Consider the following 21,960-nt stretch of genomic DNA (forward strand, 5'->3'; position numbering starts at 1 on the left):
AGACCGCTGAATGGAAGTGAAGACAACAGAGTCAACGTCCTTTAGGAAGTCTGCCAACAAGGACCATGTGCAAGGCTGGAACATTCCATTTTAGGAAACCCCATCTTAGTAAGGTGTAGAGCTTCCAAGAAAGCACTGGTCTTGCTTTCCACCTCTGATGCCAGCCTTCCCTCTAGCCCTCTGCATGAGTTCTTAGAGGCTACCAAACTGGACTTTGCGGGCAGGTGGTGACCATCAGACCCATCCCGTATCACGTCTTCCAGTTAAGTTGATACTAGTTTTTCAGGTTTTTTTTTAAAAAGAATTATTTAACTTTATTTATTTATTCCTTTATTTATGTTAATTTGACCAGAGAGGGAGAGAGTGAGAGAGAGAGAGAGAAAGTGAAAAAGTACATCACCAGGTCTGGGACTTGAATCATGGTCGACCATGTGCGAGTCAAAGCGCCCCCAACCACCACGCCACCTGACGGCCCCAAGCCGATGCTAGTTTTTAAAGAAATGGTATTTCTGCAAAGCCATTCCAGCAACCTTGGTCTTCCCTGGCCTATACTCCTGACACTGGTTAGCAAAAAGCCAACTACTCTAGTGCCCTATCTAAGAAAAAGAGTCGAAGTGTTCAGTGCCTGCCAGGACAAGGACTCTGAAGGGAAGGTGGCGAGAGGAAGGACCTGGGATGTGCAGGTTTCCAAAGCAATAGCCGGCAGTGCCAGCCACCACGTGAGCCCCGCGGCCTGTGCACTGGACATCTCGGATCCGGCCCCCTGTGCCCGTGGTCGCACCGCTGAAGGGGGCTACTCCTGTGAAGAGAGAGGAGGAGAGGTACAGTGCTGTGAAGACAAACCCATACCTCTGGCTGTCCCCACTGAAAAGACAACCAGCTTCCCTGATAGTTTTATGGAGCCTGGGACCTTTGCCCTACCCTCCTCTCTGATCTCACCTATCTCCTCCCAGGAACCCAGCTCACCTGTGGGGAAATTGTGAGTCTCTGCTGTGAAGACAACATGTCTCAGCCCATGCTGTTGCCGGAAGGAACTTGGCCGTGTGGGGTCCTCAGGCTGTAGGAATCGGACTTCCTTGCCCTGGATCGCACTGTGGAAACATCCGTTCTGGACTCTGCTTCCTTCCTGGTGTATGTGCCAACCCAACCGAGGACTGCGGCCTCCCAGCCCTCAGACCCAAGGCCATCCCACCTGCTGTTGTCACAGAACTTGAGTATATTGTTGGGATTTGAAGATGTCTGGGTGCTCATGATAGACTCGAACAGAGAGTGTGCCAGCTTTTGCCCATCCACGTGGAGCTTGCCCTTGAAGAACCAGTGTCGGCTGTGCTCGCTGTGGAGTGACAGGGGGACATGGGGAAGGAAAGGCAGGGTGGACGGGGTCAGTTCTCAGCGCCATGCCACCTCACCAGCACTGAACAGTGTTACGGTCAATTCATACTTAGACAGTATGAAATGTATTTCAAAAAGCCTGATTTTCAAGAATTCTGTCACTGTGGATTATCCAGAGCCAAAGTGAAGAAAAAAACCAAGATTTCAATGTGGACTTCTGGATGGATTAGAGGAGCCCAAGTGCTCGGTCTCAGGGACGCCCCTATGCCAAGGTAGAGCCATGAAGACGAGTCTCTGAGATTCTCCATCCAACCTCCATGAGCTCAGAGATCAGAACGACCCCACTCCTCCCCACCTATTGGACTGAGCCAAATCGAAGGCCTCCACGGTGCTGGGGTTCCGCTGCATTTCCTGGAAGCGCTTGGTGTAGAAATCCAGGTCCCAGGAGTCTAGGGCCAGACCTAGGAGACAAACCCTATTGCAGCTGACTGCAGCCCTCAGGCCACCATACTCCAGGTCTTGGCAACCATACTAGCTGATCCTGGGCCCTCCCCCTGACTCCCTGGGGACCCCTACTTACCTAGCTCTCGGTTGGCTTTTTCCAGAGCAGGCCGGCCCTCAGTCAATATGTTGATAGGACCATTGAGGGGTGCTGGGGTGCTCTCAGGGGAGAAAGTCTGGATGGGATAGCGGAAGTGCTGCTCCGTCATCCGGTCATGAAGGACAGCCAGAGCAATGGCCTCCACCTCAGCGGGAGGAGGGTGGGCAAACTAGAGGGAGACACACACAGAGCGCAAGGGTGCTGAGCTGAAGGATGGAGAGAGGGGGCACACCCTCAGCTCTCCATGTCAGGCAGGGCCAGTCCACTGTCACCCTACCTAGCAGTTGTTCAGTGACAAAAAAAGAGGCCTCTTGCAGGCATGAGTCCATGCCAGAATACACAGAGTAGTAATGGAAGACAGGCTGAATTTCGGTCATATTCACCCATCAACTAGGTACCAGCAGGTGGCAAACAACCTGCATGACCATACAGGGTGGGCTTAAAGCTAGGGGCTCCTCCCCCCACATCTCCTATTATTTCCCCAGAGTTTAGAATCTAGTCTCCTATTTCCGGGCCATCTTCTCCTCCAGAATCCCCACCATGATCACCCACTGCCTCACCGAGAGCTGGTAGCGCCGGGTAATCTCTACACGATCCACAGTGTCTAGTCCAGCGGCCTGGCACACTGACACGATGTTGGTGGAGGTTGGCGTGGAGAAGTTCAGCCTGCAGAGTGGGCCAGATGGTTAGGACCTGAGAGTCCCCACCAAACTTACACTGGGAAAGTAGAACCCACTGTCCAGTCAACATCCCTCCACTACCTCCTATTGGCCTCCAGTCTCAGACCAGGCCCTAAGAAACTTGCTTTCAGGGTGGACAGGTAGCGTGGTGGTTAAAGACACTGGATTCCCACATGGCTAACCACAGTTCAAGTCCCAGACATGGCATCTTGCTGTCTCTCTTTACCTTTCCCTTTCTCTCTCTCTCTCTTTCTCTTTATCTCTGTCTGGTCAAATTAAATATATACATACATACATACATGCAAACAAACAACAAATGGATTTAAATAAATAAATATTCTTTAAAAAAAATGAAAAGAAACCTGTTTTCAAACCAAAACTGTCCTTCTAGCATCAAAAACGCTTTATTTTTTAACTTCTCAGAACACAATTTGTGGGCTAGCCCTGCAGTGCAGCAGTTAAGTGCTGTACACTGGGAACTGGATGCCACATGGCCAACTGCAGTTGGAATCCTGGCCCAGGCAGCTTGAAAAACACACTGAGCATGTGTGCGTTGTGTGTCCAAAATCCTGATGTGATCGAGAAACTGGAGGAACAGGTTTGTGACATGACCACACTCCTTTGGGGGTGAGTCCTCTCTCTGGCAAACACAAACACTCTCTGGCCAATTAATTAATTAATTTAATTAATTAAACTATTGGAAGGTGGCATGATGGTTAAGGTGAACAGATCCCACATGGCCAACTGCATGGTTCAACTCCTGGACCCAGTGGTTTGGAAAACATGCTAAGTGTATGTGCCCAAAATCCCAAGAGAAGAATGGAGGACAGTGGGTTGTAGTATGACCATCCCCGCTAGGGTGATGATTTCTCGCTTTCTTTCTCTGGTGAGTGTACATACCCTACAGCAAAACAAAACAAAAAAACCTGTTTAAGAAAAATGCAATTTGTGAGTAAGGTGGTGGCAGAGTGGTAATTGGACCCATGTGGGGAAGGTCCCAGAGCCCCCCTGAGCACACTGGGTCATACCTATAACCCAGACTAGTGAAACCAGAGGTGATTCATGGCATGAAGATCCCATTAAGGGTGCCCCTCCTCCACTCATAAAAGAAAGGTAAATCAAATTTTAAAAATTATTATAGAATGCAATTTGTTTACTTCCACCACATGCCTGGTACCTGGCTAGGTCTTCAAAGGCATCTACCAAATGGGGAAAGCATGTGCATGGCTTCCAAGGCTGGCAGTAGGATGCAGCAAAGAAAAGCAGCTCTCCCAAGGATCACGAGAGGAAGTAGAGGAATGGAAGTGGGAGGGCAGTGTGTTAAAAAGGCATGATGGGGGGCCAGCAGGTGGAGTGGTGGTTAAGGTGGTGGTTGACTGTGGTTCGAGTTCCAGACTCAGTGGCTTGAAACTCACACCAGGCATGCATGCCCAAAATCCCCAAGACAAGAACAGAAGAGACGAGACTGTGGTGTAGCCATACCCCTGGGGGCTGATTTCTCACTCACTTTCCCTCTTACTGTTTCTCTCTGTCTCTCTCCTCTCTGGCAAGTGCATGTGCCCTATAGCAAAAACCTAAAAAAAAAAATAAATAAATAAAAAGACATGATGTACCTTGGAACATGGAATGAGTTGCTCCCTACTGAGACGCTTACCTGGGGCCAACCTCCAGCAGCAGGTCACTGGAGCCGGGAAGGAGCCAGGACTTCTGAGCAACATCATCCAGCAACAAAGGGCAGCCAAACAGCCACATCAGTTTCTTCATCTCCTCCGCATTTGGGAGGACCTGAGCTATGGGGAGAAAAGGCCACCAATACTTTGAGACACTGCCTCCGGCACTGGGCACCTCCTCCAAGCACTCAATACCTGGGCCCAACCTGTCCAGTTCACGTTGTAGCACAGTTCGGTCTCGATGCCCTGTAGCCCTGGCAGTTTCCCTTTAAGTTTTCTTTGAATGTGTCCAGAGGCTGCCCCCTCATGGCCAGAGGGACGGACATAGAAGTGAAGAACTGGGGCCATCTCTGCAAGTGTCCTTTACTGATGAATTAGATTCATTTAAAAAAAAAAAAAAAAAAAGAAAGAAAGAAAGATAAAAGAAAGCATTAACTATATTTAGCCTATCTGTTGACCTGATTGTAAGTTCCAAGGGCAATTGAGCCATTAGGAATGGGGCCAGGAAAATAAGAGCATACAGAGAAATAAAGTAACCTGAGAAATCTAATAACCTTGAGGATTTTATTCCTACAAAATGTCAGCTTTAGTCATGTGTGGTAGGGGGCACAGCTACATTCCTGACACGTTCCTAAAAAACCTATACTTGCTGGATCCAGGCAAGGTGTCAGGAACACCACTGTGAAGAAGACAGAAACCACTTTGGCCTTCATAGTAGGGCTTACTCCTTTTTGAAAAGTTTATTTAATTGGGGGACCAGCAGGTGGCATGGTGATTAAGGCACTGGACACTCCCACATGGTCGACCAGATTCTAGTCCCAGACCTGGTGGCTTGCTTTCTCATTCTCTCTCTCTCTCTCTCTCTCTCTCTGGTTAAAATAAATAAAATAAGTAATTCTTTTTAAAAAGTTTATTTATTTCTTCCATGAGAGAGACAGACACACACAGATGGGCACCCCAAACAATGTTCTCATGCTGCAACCTACTCCTGGACTCAATCAGCCAGGATCACAGGCACACATAAGCACAGGAGACCTCAGGATGTAAATATGGGACCTTCCCATATGGCCTCAGCATCGAGGAGAGTTGCACTACGGCTGTACCACGGCTGGCGAGAGCTTACATGTTATTGAAGGAGAAAGAAACGCACCCAGATATTTCTAGTCTGGAGTGGTTAAGCTCCAAGAGGATGTGGCTTCCAACCAAGTGTTTCAGAAGTTGAGAAAAACTTCCTGGGAGAGATGGTGTCTGCTGTAGGTTTAATGGTTTTAGTCTCCCAGCCTCTGCCACCATGCATATGTTGAAACCCTATCCCTGATGTGAAGAGGTAATTATATCATGAAGGCAGAGTTCTCAGAAATAGGATTAGTGTCCTTATTAAAAAGGTCACAGGCACAGGCAGGTTAGCTCAGCCCTTAGGGTCCCCTTGTTCATTACTGAAGCCAAATGGGGGGCCTGGGTTTGAATCTCAAGGCAACCTGAACATACCATGGGTATCATCCATGATCCTAACTGCCTGGGGCTTAGGAAAGGATCACTGCATTGGGACCAGCAGTTAGCGTAATGACTATGTCACTGGACTCCCACATAGTCGACCGTGGTTCGTGTCCTGGACCCGGTGGCTTAAAACTCATGCCAGGCGTGTGTGCGTGCATGCCCAAGATCTCGAGAGGAGAATAGAGGAGAAGGGACTGCAGCGTGGCCATCCCCCCTGGGGGGTGAGTTCTCACTTTATGTCTCTCTGTCTTTCTTTTTTTTGGAGAGGTATTTGCTATAGCGTGCGCTCACCAGACAGACAGAGAGAGACAGAGAGATAGAAAGTGAGAAATCCCCCCCCAGGGAGGATGGCCACGCCGCAATCCCTTCTCCTCCATTCTCCCCTTCTCCTCCATTCTCCTCTAGGGATCTTAGGCATGCATGGACACACGCCCGGCATGAGTTTTAAGCCACCGGGTCCAAGACTCAAACTGCGGTCAACTACGTGGGAGTCCGGTGACACAGCCATTACGCCAATTGCTGGTCCCATCTGTCTCTCTGGCTATCTGGTGAGCACACGTGCCCTATAGCGAAAACCCTCTCCAAAAAAAAAAGGAAAGGATCACAGCCTGGAGAAACTGTCAAAGGTGTTTGCTTGTCTCTTGCTTGTGAAAGAAATAAACTTCAAAAAGAGAGAGGGAGGGACCAGCAGATAGCATAATGGTTATGTCACTGGACTCCCACGAAGTTGACCATGGTTTGAGTCCAGGACTTAAAATTTAAAACTCATGCTGGGCGTGTGTGTGGCTTAAAATTCACATTGGGTGCACATGTGTATGTGTGTACCCAATATCTCGAAAGGAGAATCGAGAAGGGATTGCAGTGTGGCCTTACCCCTAGGGGGTGATTTCTCACCTTTTGTCTCACTGTCTCTGGTGAGCATATGCACCGTATAGCAAAAATCTCTCTTAAAAAAGGAAAAGAAAAAAGGGAACCAGCAGTTAGCGTAATGGCTATGTCGCTGGACTCCCACGTAGTCGACCGCGGTTTGCGTCCCGGACCCGGTGGCTTAAAACTCACGCCGGGCGCGTGTGCGTGCGTGCCCAAGATCCCGAGAGGAGAATGGAGGAGAAGGGATTGCGGCGTGACCATCCCCCCTGGGGGTGATTTCTCACTTTCTGTCTCTATGTCTCTGTCTGTCTGGCGAGCGCACGTGCCGTATAACGAAAACCTCTCCAAAAAAAGGAAAAGAAAAAGAGAGCGAACTAGCACCATGGCCTAGTGGTTAAGGGAGCCAGATCCCACGTGGCTGACTATGCAGTTAAACCCTGGCTGTCAACTTGAAAAATACTCCAAGTGCATGCCCCATTGAAGGGTGCTCTCTCCCCATCCTTCTCTGTCTCTGGTGAACACGTGCGTCCTCTGGTAAATTCAAAGAGAGAAGGACCAGGGACCAGCAGTTAGCGTAATGGCTATGTCGCTGGACTCCCACATACTCGACCGCGGCTCGAGTCTCAAACCCGGTGGCTTAAACTCACGCCAGGCGTGTGTGTGTGCGAGCCCAAGATCCTGAGAGGAGAATGGAGGAGAAGGGATTGCGGCGTGGCCATCCCTCCCGGGGGGGGATTTCTTGCTTTCTGTCTCTCTGTCTCTGTCTGGCGAGCGCATGCACCCTATAGCAAAAACCTCTTCAAAAAAAAAGAGAGAGAGGGAGAGAGAGAAGGACCACAGAGTTAATGCTGTCATATGAGAATACAAGAAGTTAGTAGTCTGCACAAGAGAATCTCCAGAAGAGAGTCCCTTACCAGAACTCACACTGGTGCCCTGCTCTGAGATTTCCAGTCCCCAGAACTATTAGAAATAAATTTCTGTTGTTCATAAGTCACCCAGTCTATGGTACTTTATTACAGCAGCCAAAACAGACTAGGATGGCACTGAACATTTACACTTGAACCAGAAGAATAAGCTGGACTGCGCCTTACTGGTGAAGTCAACAGTTCCATCAGTTTGATGTTTTCACAATATTATGTGTGTGTGTGTGGGGGGGGGAGGGTTGGCCAGCAGATGGCGTAATGGTTACATGGCTAGACTCCTGGTAGTCAGGGACACTTCCTTCCTCAGTGCAGCTGAGGGCTTCTGATCTGCACCATTCCTTCAGATGTGAACATATGCATGGAGCTCAAAAATGTAAACTACCTCTTCCCAGGAAGTGGGAGAGAAGGAAGCTCATTGCTTCATATCTCCACTTAGACAACTCACAAGAATCTCAAACTTAACTTAGTCCAAAGTGTCTTCTGGGCCAGCTCTGCGGTGCAATAACATGATGCTCAAGAGAGGCTGGATCCCCACATGACAATCATGGTTCAAATCTCCAGCCTGGTTAGCGTGAAGCATACTGGGCACACATACAAGTGCCCAAGAACTGACTATCTGACAGGCTGTATGAATGGAATTGCAGCATAACCAGATCCTGTGTAGAGTGCTTCTCTCTCTCTCTCTCTGTCTCTTTCTCTCTCTCTCATGCATGTGCATGCCCTCCATCACAAATAAAGGAAAAAAAAAAAGATCTTAAGTGATTTAACTACTTCTTTAGACAAAGAAGGATTGTAATGTTGCCAGTATGGAGGTTCCTTAACTGTTTTTATTTTACTCATCCTTTCAGCAAGATTTGACTTATTCATTCCCAGACCAACCCATATTAGTAGTTAAAGGAAGCCGATTCCACATGACCAACCACGGGTTCAAATACTGGCCCAGACAGGTTGAAAAACACACCAGGCACATGCATGTGTACATGTGTGACCAAAATCCAGACAAGGTAAGAAGTGGGGAAGGGATTTGTGCTGTGATCATGCTCTATCAGAGGGTGCTTTCTCCCTCTCTTGTCTGTCTCTCTCTGGAGCACACTGTTCACTAGCGATTAAAAAGAAAAAAGGGAGAGGAACCAACAAATGGTGTAATGGTTATGTCTCTGGACTCCCACATAGCTGACTGTGGTTTGAGTCCTGGACCAGGTGGCTTAAAACTGGCACTGGACAGGTGTGCATGCTTGACCAAAATCCAGAGAATGGAGGAGAATGAATTGTCACATAGCCATTCCCCCTAGGGGATGATTCTCACTTTCTGTCTCTCCGGTGAATGCATGTACTCTATATAGCAAAATTCTTTCTTAAAAAAAAAAACCACCTTATTTATTCCCTATTGCTGCTGTTTTTTGTTTGTTTGTTTGTTTTTTTAAATTTTTGCTCGAGGGTGCCTGCACTCTGAGGGTATATGGGGTTGGGTGGTGAGAGAAAGTCAGAAAGCACCTCCCAATGGGACATAGTCAAGGCAGAATTCCTTCTCCTCCATTTCTCCCTCTAGGGATTTTGGGCACACACAAGCATCTGGCATGTTTCTCAAATCACCAGGTCTGGGACTCAAACCATGCTATAGACCATGTGGGATCCAGCAGCCTTTACCATCATGCCACCAGCTAGCCCATTCCCTTCTTCTTGAAACATCTTCCTGTCTTGGCTTCAACCCCACACTTCCTGATATTCTTCCTGATATTCTTCCTACCTTCTGGTTCCTTCTTTTCATTCACCTGTGCTGGTTCCTAGTCTTCTACCTGACCTCTAAATGTAGGTGCCTAGGGCTTTGTTCCTTCTTTGTTCTCAACAGCTCTGTTTATGTGGTCTCATCCAACCCCGTGGCTTGAAATATAACCCAGTGGATTGTACCAATGACATTGCCAGCCAGCGTTCAATCAATTTTGGCCAAAAAGTGTCATTTCATATGCTTTAAGCTAGTTTTTGCCTCTGGATTCTGTAACTTTATTCAGAGTTGACTCTCCCTGAAATTCCAGGCAAATACGTATATTCAAGTGCTTATTTGACATCTCCACATGGATGCTCATAAACACAAAACACAGCCTGTTGTGGTCAAAACAGGAGTTTTGATTTATTGCTTCTCCTAACCTCTAGTCTTCCCCACCTTGGTAAACACTACCATCATCCAATCAGTTGTTCAATCCAAAAACACAGGCATCATCCTTAATTCTTACTTCCCTCATCCTGTCTATACTCTATCCAAGAGCAAATCTAGGGACCAGCAGGTGGCATAGTGGTTAAAGGTGCTGAACTCCTACATGGCCAACCACAGTTCAGATCCCAGACTTGGTGACTTGCTTTCTCACTTGCCCCATCTCTCTCTGATCAAACTGGAAAATAATAATAAAGTTGATAGTTCTTTTAAAAAAGAAAAAAGAGGGAACCAGCAGTTAGCGTAATGGCTATGTCGCTGGATTCCCACGTAGTCGACCGCGGTTCACGTCCTGGACCCGGTGGCTTAAAACTCATGCCGGGCGCGTGTGTGTGCATGCCCAAGATCCCGGGAGGAGAATGGAGGAGAAGGGATTGCAGCATGACCATCCCTCCTGGGGGGTGATTTCTCGCTTTCTGTCTATGTCTCTCTCTGTCTGTCTGGCCAGCGCACGCGCCCTATAGCAAAAACCTCTCCAAAAAAAAAAGAAAAAAGAGCAAATCTATGTCCAAACATACCCCTAATCTCTCATCTTACTCTAGTCCAAACCATCACGATCACACCTGGACTAATGCACTGGCCTCCTTACCAACTCCAGATTCTGCTACACAACCATAAACCATTTACCACACACAAGCATAAAGGAGATCATGGCTTCCCGTTACAAGTAGTATAAATTCCAATTCAGTACCTTGGCTTACCTCATCGGGCCACTCTTACCTTACCTCCCAACCCTATCTCACACAACTCTCTTACCCACAATGTACAAATCACACTACTTTTTTATTCATCTAAATTGCCAAGCTCAGTCCTGGAAGGCATTTTTTCACTTTGAAATTTGTGTGGTTAGCTCTTTCTTATTATTTAGATTTCAGGTGAAATTTACCTTCCTGGAAAAGCCTTATTTGACTAGGTGCTCCACTTCTATTATAGATGGCCCTATATTATTTCATATATCATCAATACCTAGTATCTTTATTTTCTGCTCTATATTTCTCACTAGAAGAAAGCCTCCCTGTGGCTGTAGGTATCATTCATGTTTGTTGAATTATCAAGTCCTAAAATAATATCTGAGCTTTAAAAAACAAAAAAATGAAAAGTTGTTGACTAAATGTACTTGTTTTTAGAGGTTTTTGCTATAGGGTGCGTGCGCTCGCCAGAAAGACAGACAGAGAGAGAGAGAGAGAGACAGAAATCACCTCCCAGGGGGGATGGCCACGCCACAATCCCTTCTACTCTCGGGATCTTGGGCACGCACCACGCACGCAAGCACGCGGCGTCAGTTTAAGCACCGGGTCCGGGACTTGAACTACGGTCCGCTACATGGAAGTTCAGCGGACAAAGCCATCACGCCAGCTGCTGGTCACAAATGAACTTGTCAGGGGAAGCGTTTGCTAGTCAGAGTGGGAGATGAGGCATGCATGCCAAAATGCTTCTGGAGTTGAAGCATGGCATAACAGGCCCCTGGAGTGTTTGTCAAGCACCTGGACTGGGATTCGAAGCAGTGAGCTTGGTGGAATCTGGCTCCCTATGGGCAGGATTCCCTATGCTACAGTCCACCACTCCTTGGCTCCCCTTTCCGATCAGTCTTCAGTAAATCATTTCATTTAAGTCACTTTCATTAAGTTTCCAAGACCCCCAATGAAATGTATACTCCAAGAGCGCAAAGGACAAGATTTGCCTACATCAAGGCTGTATCCCCAAAGCCTAGTATAGTGCCTGACACAAAGTTGTCAGCTGACAGATTTTCAGTTCGTCTAATGAATGAAAGAGAAGGGTTAAGTTTCTGTAGGTCAGCCATTCCTGACGTCTGCAGAACGCGCGCACGAGGGGGCGAAAGGAGATCTCCATTTAAGTAGGTTTGCGGGCGCCAGCTGGACGCCCTCGGCCTCCTAGTAACGCTAATCAGGCTTAGGGTAGGTGAAGAAGGGCTGCGCGTGGCAGGGGGCTTCGGCTCGGGATGAGATAACTCGACTCACGTGGAACCTCCTTGCGCAGCTCCAGAGCTTCTCGAATTGTGGCGCGCTGGTTACGTCACTCAAGCGCGCCGGGGGCGGACTGCGGGACTGTGGGTACCTGGGTGACTACGCTCCGCCCACTTCCCCTGCCATGGGCGGGGCCGCATCTACGCACGCTGCTTGGTGCTGGGAAGAGGCTTAGCCCCCTGGAGGATTCTTCCACCGACATATCATTTATTAACATTCAGTTCCCTATCACCGCCTCTTTCGTCCCCACGCAAATATGACGGAGACGATTTAAACGCAGAAAGCAGAATGAGAAGCATTTTCATATTCAGGTCTCAATGTCTCTCCGCTTTCACCCTTGGCTTTCTTTCCCTTTTCTTTTACAAATAAGTAAGGTTTATTTACTTCCTAGCAGAGAGGGAGGCACATGTTTAATTCCATATTCTTGCTAGTGACAGGAACAATAATGATAGGAAACATTTATTGAGCTCATTAAGCTAGGCAGTTCACCTCATCTTGTTTGGTCTTTATTAAAACCCTTTTTTTTGGAGAGGTTTGCCAGACAGACAGACATAGAGACAGAAAGCGAGAAATCACCCCCCAGAGGGGATGGTCACGCCGCAATCCCTTCTCCATTCTCCTCTCGGGATCTTGGGCACGCGCACACGCGCCCGGCGTGAGTTTCAAGCCACCGGGTCCGGGACGCGAACCGCGGTCGACTACGTGGGACTCCAGCGACATAGCCATTGCTAACTGCTTTTTCCCCCTCCCCTCCCCGCCCAGTGAGTTTTAAGCTACTGGGTCAGACACTCGAACCACAGTCAACTACATGGGAGTCCAGTAACATAGCCATTATGCTAACTGCTGGTCCCTTAAAACCAATTTTTTCAAATGCAGAAGTTGAGACTTATTGCAATGGTTTGATCCTTAGTCTTGTAATTTAAACACTTAGCACTGTCTACCTATCATGGAAGATTCTCTTAATATTATTATAAGGGGCTAATGGCATAATGGTTACATCACAGGACTCACTAGTCAACCATGGTTCAAGTCCTGGACATGGTGGCTTAAAATACACAGAGTCTGTGTGCTTGCATGCCCAAAAATTCACAGAAGAGAATGGAGGAAAAGGGATTGTGTCTCTCCAGCAAGTGTACACACCCTAGAGCAAAAATCTCCATCTTAAAAAAATTATGTGTGTGTGTGTGTGTGTGTGTGTGTATACTATTAAAAAACAACTAAGACCAGCAGATGGCATAATGATTACATCGCTGGATTCCCATATGACCAACCACAGGTTTGAGTCCCAGACCCGTGCATGTTGGGTGCATGCGTGTGTGTATGTGTGTGTGTGTGTGTGTGTGTGTGTGTGTGTGTGTGTGGAGAGGGGATTGTGGCCTGGCCATCACCCCCGGAAGTGATTTCTCATTTACTGTCTCTCTACCCTCCAGCAAGCACATGTGCCCTATAACAAAAAATCTTTTAAAAATAACAAAAAAAAACCTGATATGGGGACTGGTAGTCATTGTGGTGGGTAAGGTGCTGGACCCCAACATGATCGACTGTGGTTGGAGTTCTGGGCCTGGCAGTTTGTTCTCACTTTCCCTTTCTCTCTCTCTGGGCAAATAAAAAATAAAATAAAATAAAAAATTATTTTAAAAAAATTAAAAATAAACTCTGAGGGTCTGCAGGTGGCATGATGGTTAAAGCACTGGACTCCCACGTGGTTGACCAAGGTTTGAGTACCAGACTTGGAAGCTTGCTTTCTCATTATCTCTCTAGTGAGTGCACATGCCCTATATCAAATTAAAACAAATTAGAACCAAATAATAAAATTAAATACTATTTTTAAATAATTATTTTATTTAACGTTATTTATTTTAATTTGACCAGAGAGGGACAGAGTAAGAGAGAGAGAGAGAAAGGGAAAGTGAGAAAGTAAGCCACCAAGTCCAAGACTTGAACCATGGTGGGACATGTGGGAGTCCAACACCCTCAACCACCATGCCACCTGCTGGCCTCTAAAATTAAATATTTTAAAATAATAAAAATAAAAACTCTGATAATACATGAATATATGATTATTTAAGTTAGGATCATATAGGAAAACATGACACACTGTGAAAGATTTAATCGGGGATTTAATAGGATCGACTTACAGAGATGGGACAAGAGTAAGGGAACCTAAGGACAGCAGAAAGTGGTTACAGATCTGTAGACTTGAAGAAACAATGAGGGGGGGTGGAGAGTCCTGGCAGCGCTCCAGCTGGGAGAGCCTGAGCCAAGGAAGAAAGTTATCCAAGGGAACAATGAAAGCCTGGGCCACAATAGTGTTAATGGAGAGAGAGAATAAACACTGGGTTGTTGTTTTCCTCCTGCCCACGTGTGCCCATGCAAACTGTCCCTGTCTCCCATTTGCCAAGTCAAGCGTGAAACCTGAGGGCAAGGAAGCTGGAGCAGTGTGCCAGGGCAAAGCACTTAGCCCCGGGATCAGGTCAAAACTTGGGTAATGCCAGTGGAGTAAGTGCTTTCTTAAACTCTGTGCCTAGATACCTCATCTGCTTCATCCTAATTCCAGCCCTGCCCAAGAGATAAGTTGACTTTTTGGGGTATAAGGTTCCAGGCTATTGGAATAGTACTCTGGGGTTGGTCCCATGGACTAGTGGTTATGGGACTAGCCTTCCATGTGCCCGACTGCTATGATTTGAAGCTTAGCCCTGGCAGCTTAAAAAACACTCCAGGCTCCCTAGTTCCTGAAAGGCTGGAGAAATGGATGAGAATCAATTACCACAAGACCATGCCCCACTGGGGTATGTGTTCTCCCTTTGCCCGTTTCTTTGTCTCTATCTGGCTAGTGCATTCACTCTGGGGCAAAAAGAAAGAGGGGAGCCAGCAGGTGGCGTGGTGGTTAAAGGTGCTGGGTTCCCACATGGCTGACTATGGTTGGAGTCCTGAATTTAGCAGCTTTCTCGCTTTCCGTTTCTCTCTGGTCAAATTAAAAATTATTATTTTTTGTTGTTGTTATTGGAACCGCCATCCTCCAGTAATTAACCAAAATGACAAATAGGAAAGGAAAAAGGAGAGGCCCCTGATATATGTTCTCTAGGTCTTTTAGAAAACATGGCGTGGTTCCTTTGGCAACATACATGCAAATCTACAAGAAAGGTGATATTGTAGACATCAAGGGAATGGGTACTGTTCAAAAAGGAATGCCCCACAAATGTTACCATGGCAAAACTGGAAGAGTCTACAATGTTACGCAGCATGCTGTTGGCATTGTTGTGAACCAACAAGTTAAGGGCAAGATTCTTGCCGAGAGAATTAATGTGCGTATTGAGAATATCAAGTATTCTAAGAGCAGAGATAGCTTCCTAAAACATGTGAAGGAAAATGATCAGAAAAAGAAGGAAGCCAAAGAGAAAGGTACCTGGGTTCAACGGAAACACCAGTCTGTTCCATCCAGAGAAGCACACTTTGTGAGGACCGATGGAAAGGAGCCCGGGCTTCTGGAATCTATTCCCTGTGAATTCATGGCATGATGGGTGTTAAAAATAAACTAATCTATGGTCTATAAAAATGTTTTTCTTAATTGAGCAGAATTATGTTCCCTCCTCAAAGCTAATTTTAATTAAATTCTAATTAATTTTGTGATATCTTTGTTCAAATTTAGTATTTTTTACATGAAAGATGTTAGGTGGCTTATTATGCAACAAATAAAACTCAGATAGTTATAAAACTGCAAAAAAATTAAAATAATAGTAATAACTAAATAAGTAATTCTTTTAACAGGGGGAAAAAAGCATACAAATTTATTTATCTGTATGAGGACATCACAGAAAAGTGAGAAAACAAGAATGCAATGAGGTCTAGAAGCTTATACATTCTACTTCAAAAGGGAGAAGGCGGTGGGACATGTAGGCAACCCGGGGAGAACAATGGATTATGAGAGGGTCTTCAGAAGAACAGGGCAGGGTACTAACTTCCAGGCTCCTCTAGGTTTAATTCCTGTTGCTTTTCAATTTGCTCTGATAAATAAACAATTGCAGGGAGAGTTTTCATGATAATTAGCTTCTTTTGGGGGAATTTACCACTAGTCAGATAACAATTTAGGAAAAGACTCCCTGTGCATTTGCTGTTACTAAGTAATTCTTTCAAAAAAGAGAGAGAGAGAAAGGGAGAGGGGAGAGAGGAAGAAAAAAAAAGAGAGAGGAGAAAGGGAAGGGAATAAAAGAAAAGGAAAGAAAAAAAGGAAGTCTGGCTGACTTCTGACAGCGGTTGCATGCTGGTTGCTGGCATGTGAGCACTCCTAGGGTTCTTTCCCTCCAGGAACTCTGCTCCATCTATACCTGCCTTCCAGGTTCTTAGTGTTTGCTCATTTGCTTGGTTTTGTCTTCACACATAGTTTCAGCTTTTATCAATATGTAATAACATCCAGATTCATCCCTTTGGCCCTGACCCCTGTCCTAATCTGCCACATCTCTGGCTGTCCCTGGGTAAGCACAGCTTGTTCAAAATCACCAGGTCTCAGACATGTCCCAATTGTCCTGACTTCCTTTCCCCCATGGCAGACCAACTACTCTTCTCCATGCGCCCCATCCCCCCATCACTTTTTCAGATCTCCCTCTTTTTTTGGAGGGGTGCCACAGAGACAGATAGGGAAGGTGAGAAATCATCCAACAGGGATGGCTGCACTTCAATTCCTTCTTCATTCTCCTCCCGGGATTTTGGGCACGTGCACACACACACACATATGCCCAGCATGGGGACCAGCAGTTAGCGTAATGGCTATATCACCGAACTCCACTGTAGTCGACCACACGGACCCCGTGGCTTAAACTCACGTTGGGCACGTGTGCGTGCGTGCCCAAGATCCCGAGAGGAAAATAGAGGAGAACGGATTGCCTTGCCGTGTGGCCATCCCCCCAGGGGGGTGATTTCTCACTTTCTGTCTCTCTCTCTCTCTCTGTCTGTCTGGCAAGCGCACACACCCTATAGCAAAAATCTCTCCAAAAACAAACAAACAAACAAAAAAAATGTGCCCAGTATGATTTTTTAGCCGCCAAGTTCAGGACTCGAACCATAGTCAGTCATGTGATAATCTAGCACCTTACTCACCATGTCTGCTGGCCCCCTTTCAGGCCTGATCTACCTTAGTGGACTCTTGTTCTCTTGTGCCCTTTTCATTTGGTCCTGCATATTACCACCAGATTAAGCTCATACACTGACATTTAAGTCAAACCAATAGAGGTGAAGGGGTCGATCTGGTATCTTTCTTCAACTGTTGTAACCTAGACTCAGCTTTCCCTTGTATGAACCATCAAAAGTAAATCTCAGAATACTGTGTATATCTTCATAGATTTGATAGAGAGAGGATGGGGTCTGCCAGAGTGGAGAAAATAAAGGAATGATTAAGTTTGGGACTTTGACGAGCTTGACAGGTGTTCCTTTTATATTTTTTTCTAATTTATTATTTTTTAGAGATTTTTGTTTGTTTGTTTGTTTTGTTTTAGGGCACATGTGCTTGCCAGAGAAACAGAGAGAAGTTGAGAAATTACACCCCAGGGAGGATGGCCGTTACAATTCCTTCTCCTCTGCTCTCCCACAAGTCCTCTTCCACTCTCCTCTCAGGATTTTGTGTACACATGTGCCCAGTATGCTTTTATTATTATTATTATTATTATTTTAAAGAATTATTTGTTGGGGGCTAGCAGGCAGCATGGTGGTTAAAGGGGTGGGCTCCCACATGGCCTGCTGATGTAGTCAAATCAGTGAGAAATAAGAGGACATCCAGACATGGCCAAATCATTAGATTTTTTAAAAATAATTATTTTATTCATTATCATTATTTTATTTTATTTTTTAAGTTGACCAGAGAGAGACAGAGAGAGAGAAGGAAAGTGAGAAAGCAAGCTGCCAGGTCCAGGACTCAAACCATAGTCAGCCACATGGGAGGCCAGCCGCCTTAACCACCACTCCACTTGCCAGCCCCAATTATTAGATTTTTATTGCTGTTGGCTGACAGGAGGACTCATGTCTCTCCAAGACCCCACAGCTCTAAGGGAAAGGAGACAGGTACTTATAAAGGCAAAAATCACAATCATTTCTGGGTTGACCTGGTGATTACAATGGAAAATAAGAGGGGAATGAAGAAAGGGAGTGGGGTTCCTATGTGACAACAGCTACAGAAGCTAAATCAAGCTAGTTAATAATTCTTTTCTTTTCTTTTCTGGAGAGGTTTTTACTATAGAGTGCGTGCACTTACCATAAAGACAGAGAGACAGAGAGACAAAAGGTGAGAAATCACCCCCCAACAGGGATGGCCATGCTGCAATCCCTTCTCCTCTATTCTCCTCTCAGGATCTTGGGCATGCACACACATGCGCCCAGCGTGAGTTTAAGCCACCAGGTCTGGAACTCGAACCACGGTCAACTACATGGGATTCCAGTGACATAGCCATTATGCTAACTGGTGGTCCCAACAGATTAATAATTTCTAAGGTCACTCTCTAGACCTTTGTTTAATGGTCCCTATGCCAGGGGTGTGGTAGATAGGTTGATAAGGAACATCTAAAAAAAAGTTTCTGGCTAGTTAGCAAAGACAGACTATTTTTTGTTTTGTTTTGTTTTTAAGAGGTTTTTGCTATAGGGTGCGTGCACTCTCCAGACAGACAGAGAGAAATCACCTTCGGGGGAGGGGGGGGGATGGCCACGCCACAATCCCTTCTCCTCCATTCTCCTCTCAGGATCTTGGGCACGCACACACGCCAGGTGTGAGTTTTAAGCCACCGGGTCCAGGACGCGAACTGTGTTCGACTACATGGGAGTCCAGTGATGTAGCCATTACTCTAACTGCTGGTCCCACAGTAAGACCATTGATGACTCTATTAACTCTGAACAAAAGGAGGAAGCAAGCATAATGTCAAGTTCAGAGATGAAGGTGCTTCTGTTTCACTGTCATGGTTTGATTCCCAGACCTGGTGGCTTGCTTTCTCATTTTCCCTCTCTCTCTCTTTCTCTGGTCAAATAAAAAAAAAATAATAAATAAATCCAATGAAAGAATTTTAAGACAAGAATACTAGTGACCAACTTTAAAAAATTATCTTTTAAAATTAAAGATAAGTTCATTAAAATAAAATTAATTTTACTTAATTTTTTTTTTTTTGGAGAGATTTTCACTGTAGGGCGTGTGCGCTCGCCAGACAGACAGAGAGAGACATAGAGACAGAAAGCGAGAAATCACCCCCCAGGGTGGATGGTCACGCCGCAATCCCTTCTCCTCCATTCTCCTCTCGGGATCTTGGGCACGCACGCACACGTGCCCGGTGTGAGTTTTAAGCCACCGGGTCCGGGACACGAACCGCGGTCAACTACGTGGGAGTCCAGCAACATAGCCATTACGCTAACTGCTGGTTCCCTTAATATTATTTTTTAAAGAACATTTTTATTTTAACTTTATTTATTTAATTAATTCATTTAATTTCTTTTCTTTTTTTTTTTTTGGAGAGGTTTTTCGCTATAGGGTGCGTGCACTCACCAGACAGACAGAGAGAGACATAGAGACAGAAAGTGAGAAATCACCCCCCAGCGGGGATGGTCACGCCGCAATCCCTTCTCCTCCATTCTCCTCTCGAGATCCTGGGCATGCACGCACACGCGCCCGGCATGAGTTTTAAACCACCGGGTCCGGGACGCGAACTGCGGTCGACTATGTGGGAGTCCAGCGACAGCCATTACGCTAACTGCTGATTCCCCATTTAATTTAATTTTTAATTTGACCAAAGAGGGACAGAGTGAGTGAGAGAGAGAGAGAGAAAGCAAACTCTGCCAGGCCTAGGACTTGAACCATGGTCGGCAATATGAGAGTCCAGCACCCTTAACGACCATGCCACCTATCGGCCGCTTAATATTATTATTTTTCAATTTGCTATAGGGCACATGCACTCACCAGAAAGAGACATGGGTGGCATGGTGTTTGGCTGCTAGATTCTCCCATCGGACATGGTGGTTTGCTTTCTTACTTTCTGTCTCTCTCTAATGAGTGCCCTATAGCAAACTGAACTCCCATATGGCCGACTGTGGGTTGACCATGCTGGGCAATCCCTTCTCCTCCATTCTCATTTGGACACTCATACACGCACGCCTGGTGTGAGTTTTAGTTTTAGGCAGCCAGGTCCAGGTCTGGAAGTGTAGTCCACTTCGTGGGAGTCCAGTGATATAACCATTACACCACCTGCCGGTCCCAGAAGTCCAATGCCTTAACCACTGTACTACCTGCTGACTCCAACAGGGGTTCTATTGTAGAAGACCAGTGTGGCTGGAGTGTATTGAGAGGTTTTCAGCTTCTAGGAGATTTCTTGTTGTTTTGATGGGAAGAGAAAAAAAAAAAAACATTTCTTAAGTAATATAGGACATAATTGCAAACAACAATGTGTAAAGAACTTGTCACCACAGTTCACATCTAGTCTTTGAAATGAGTAAGGAGTTTGCATCAAAAGTGAAACTGGGCGTGGGGCCGGCAAGTGGCATGGTGGTTAAAGGCGCTGGACTTCCACATGGCCGACCAAGGTTCAAGTCTTGCTTTCTCACTTCTTCTCTGTCTCTCTCTCTCTCTGATCAAGCTGGAAAATAATAATGATGATGGGAAAAAATAAAGTTAAATAAAATAATTCTTAAAAAAAAAAGTGAAATTGGGGGCCAGCCAGTGGTGTGGAACTTAAGGCGCTGGATCCCACATGGCCAAACTTCACAAGTCCCAGCAGTTTGAAAACTGGGGCTCGGGGGAGGGGAATTGTACATGTGTGCCCTTAATTCTGAAGAGGTTATTACTACTTGTGGACAGAAGTCTGACTACTTTTTCCTATTTTTCCAAAGTCCTTTCCAGAGGGTCTAGGGGGAGTCACGGCCACAAACATTGACCATTTTTTCCCATTAACAAGATTCGTCCTACAACCTGTCCCTGGCATAATATCTTTGAGATGTATATTTCAACTGATTATAATATATTCTTTTGCTTATCTCTTCCCAAGACACAAAACTTCCCTTTCCTTGAGATATAGATTAAACATTTCTTTTACAAATCTCTTCCCAAGACACAGATATTCTCTTCCAATCACCAACCTAAACATTACAAGCTCCCGCTTCCACATGTCCTGCCTTTTTGGGCCAGATCAATAACAACCTTTTCACTAATTTTGTCTGTCACTCTCAAAATAAAAGAAAAGAAAAAGCCCCTATACCTGATCACCCTAAAAATGACATGTTTGCCTCCTCTCTGGGCCTAGGTCACTCATATTCTATTTTTTTTAAAAATCACATTAATTATTGATTTCAAAAAGTTGGTTATTTTCTGTCAACATACTGTTATGCACATTTTTTTGGAGGGCTTTTTGGGAGTGTTCCGTTGTTCTTTTTTTTTTTTTTTTTTGCTATAGGGTACATGAGCTCACCAAAAAAACAGAGAGAGACAGACAGAAAGCAAGAAATCACCCCCCACCCCCACCCCGGGAGGGGGGATGGCCACACTGCAATCCTTTCTCCTCCAGGGATTTTGGGCATACACACACATGGCCTGGCATGAGTTTAAACCTTCAGGTCTGGTGGACTATGTGGGAGTTCAGCAACGTAGCCATTGCTATCTGCTGGTCCCTGTTCTGCACATTTTGCCTATTCATTTCTTTTTATTGACCATGTTCTTTCCATGAAGGCAGGCTCCATGAGAGCAGAGTTGTTTTTACCTTTTTTGTTCACAACTGTATCTCTAGAGCACAGAACAGTGCCTGACACACAGTTAAACGAATTCTGTGTACCACTGCCTACTAAACTGGTGAACTGTTTGGCAGGTTGACTCAGTAAGGAAGAGCAGAAGCTTTCATTAATTGATTCATAAATACTAAGTTATTTAGCAGCAACCACTGTTTTAGGCACCAGAATGCATAGAAAAATAGAACATGGCTCTTGACTTCTTGAAGATCACAGTTAAATAGGGGAGACAGTGAAATCAATCATTCAGTGAGTTAAGGCCATATAACCTAAGTACGAATGATGTGTTCTGGTTGCATTAAGGAAGAAGCACTTCTCAGCTTCCCAAGATCAGGAAAATTGAAAGATGCTTATAAGGTAAACAGGCAGGCTCTCCCAACTCCTGCCACGTGAAGGTCTGAAGGTCTGCCGGATGTCTCTGATCTGAAAGACAATGATGCCCGGAGGCCCCAGCT

The 21,960-nt window shown here is 45.8% G+C and overlaps 1 protein-coding gene across 1 annotated transcript in view; it reads right to left on the reverse strand.

Moving 5' to 3' along the window:
• Nucleotides 1-4,659, reverse strand: part of PFAS (phosphoribosylformylglycinamidine synthase) — a 22,489-nt gene extending 17,830 nt beyond the window's left edge. The window contains exons 1-8 of the mRNA XM_006151745.3: nt 4,490-4,659; nt 4,268-4,403; nt 2,494-2,599; nt 1,913-2,102; nt 1,688-1,793; nt 1,193-1,333; nt 967-1,091; nt 671-799 (exon numbers count right to left, since the gene is read on the reverse strand). Of these exons, the coding sequence (XP_006151807.1) occupies nt 671-799; nt 967-1,091; nt 1,193-1,333; nt 1,688-1,793; nt 1,913-2,102; nt 2,494-2,599; nt 4,268-4,403; nt 4,490-4,631 (1,075 nt within the window). The 5' untranslated portion in view covers nt 4,632-4,659. The remainder of the gene's footprint in view (nt 1-670; nt 800-966; nt 1,092-1,192; nt 1,334-1,687; nt 1,794-1,912; nt 2,103-2,493; nt 2,600-4,267; nt 4,404-4,489) is intronic.
• Nucleotides 4,660-21,960: the final 17,301 nt, after the last annotated feature.

This window comes from Tupaia chinensis, unplaced genomic scaffold (assembly GCF_000334495.1).
Source record: "Tupaia chinensis unplaced genomic scaffold, TupChi_1.0 Scaffold000330_1, whole genome shotgun sequence".
Lineage (NCBI taxonomy): Eukaryota > Metazoa > Chordata > Mammalia > Scandentia > Tupaiidae > Tupaia > Tupaia belangeri.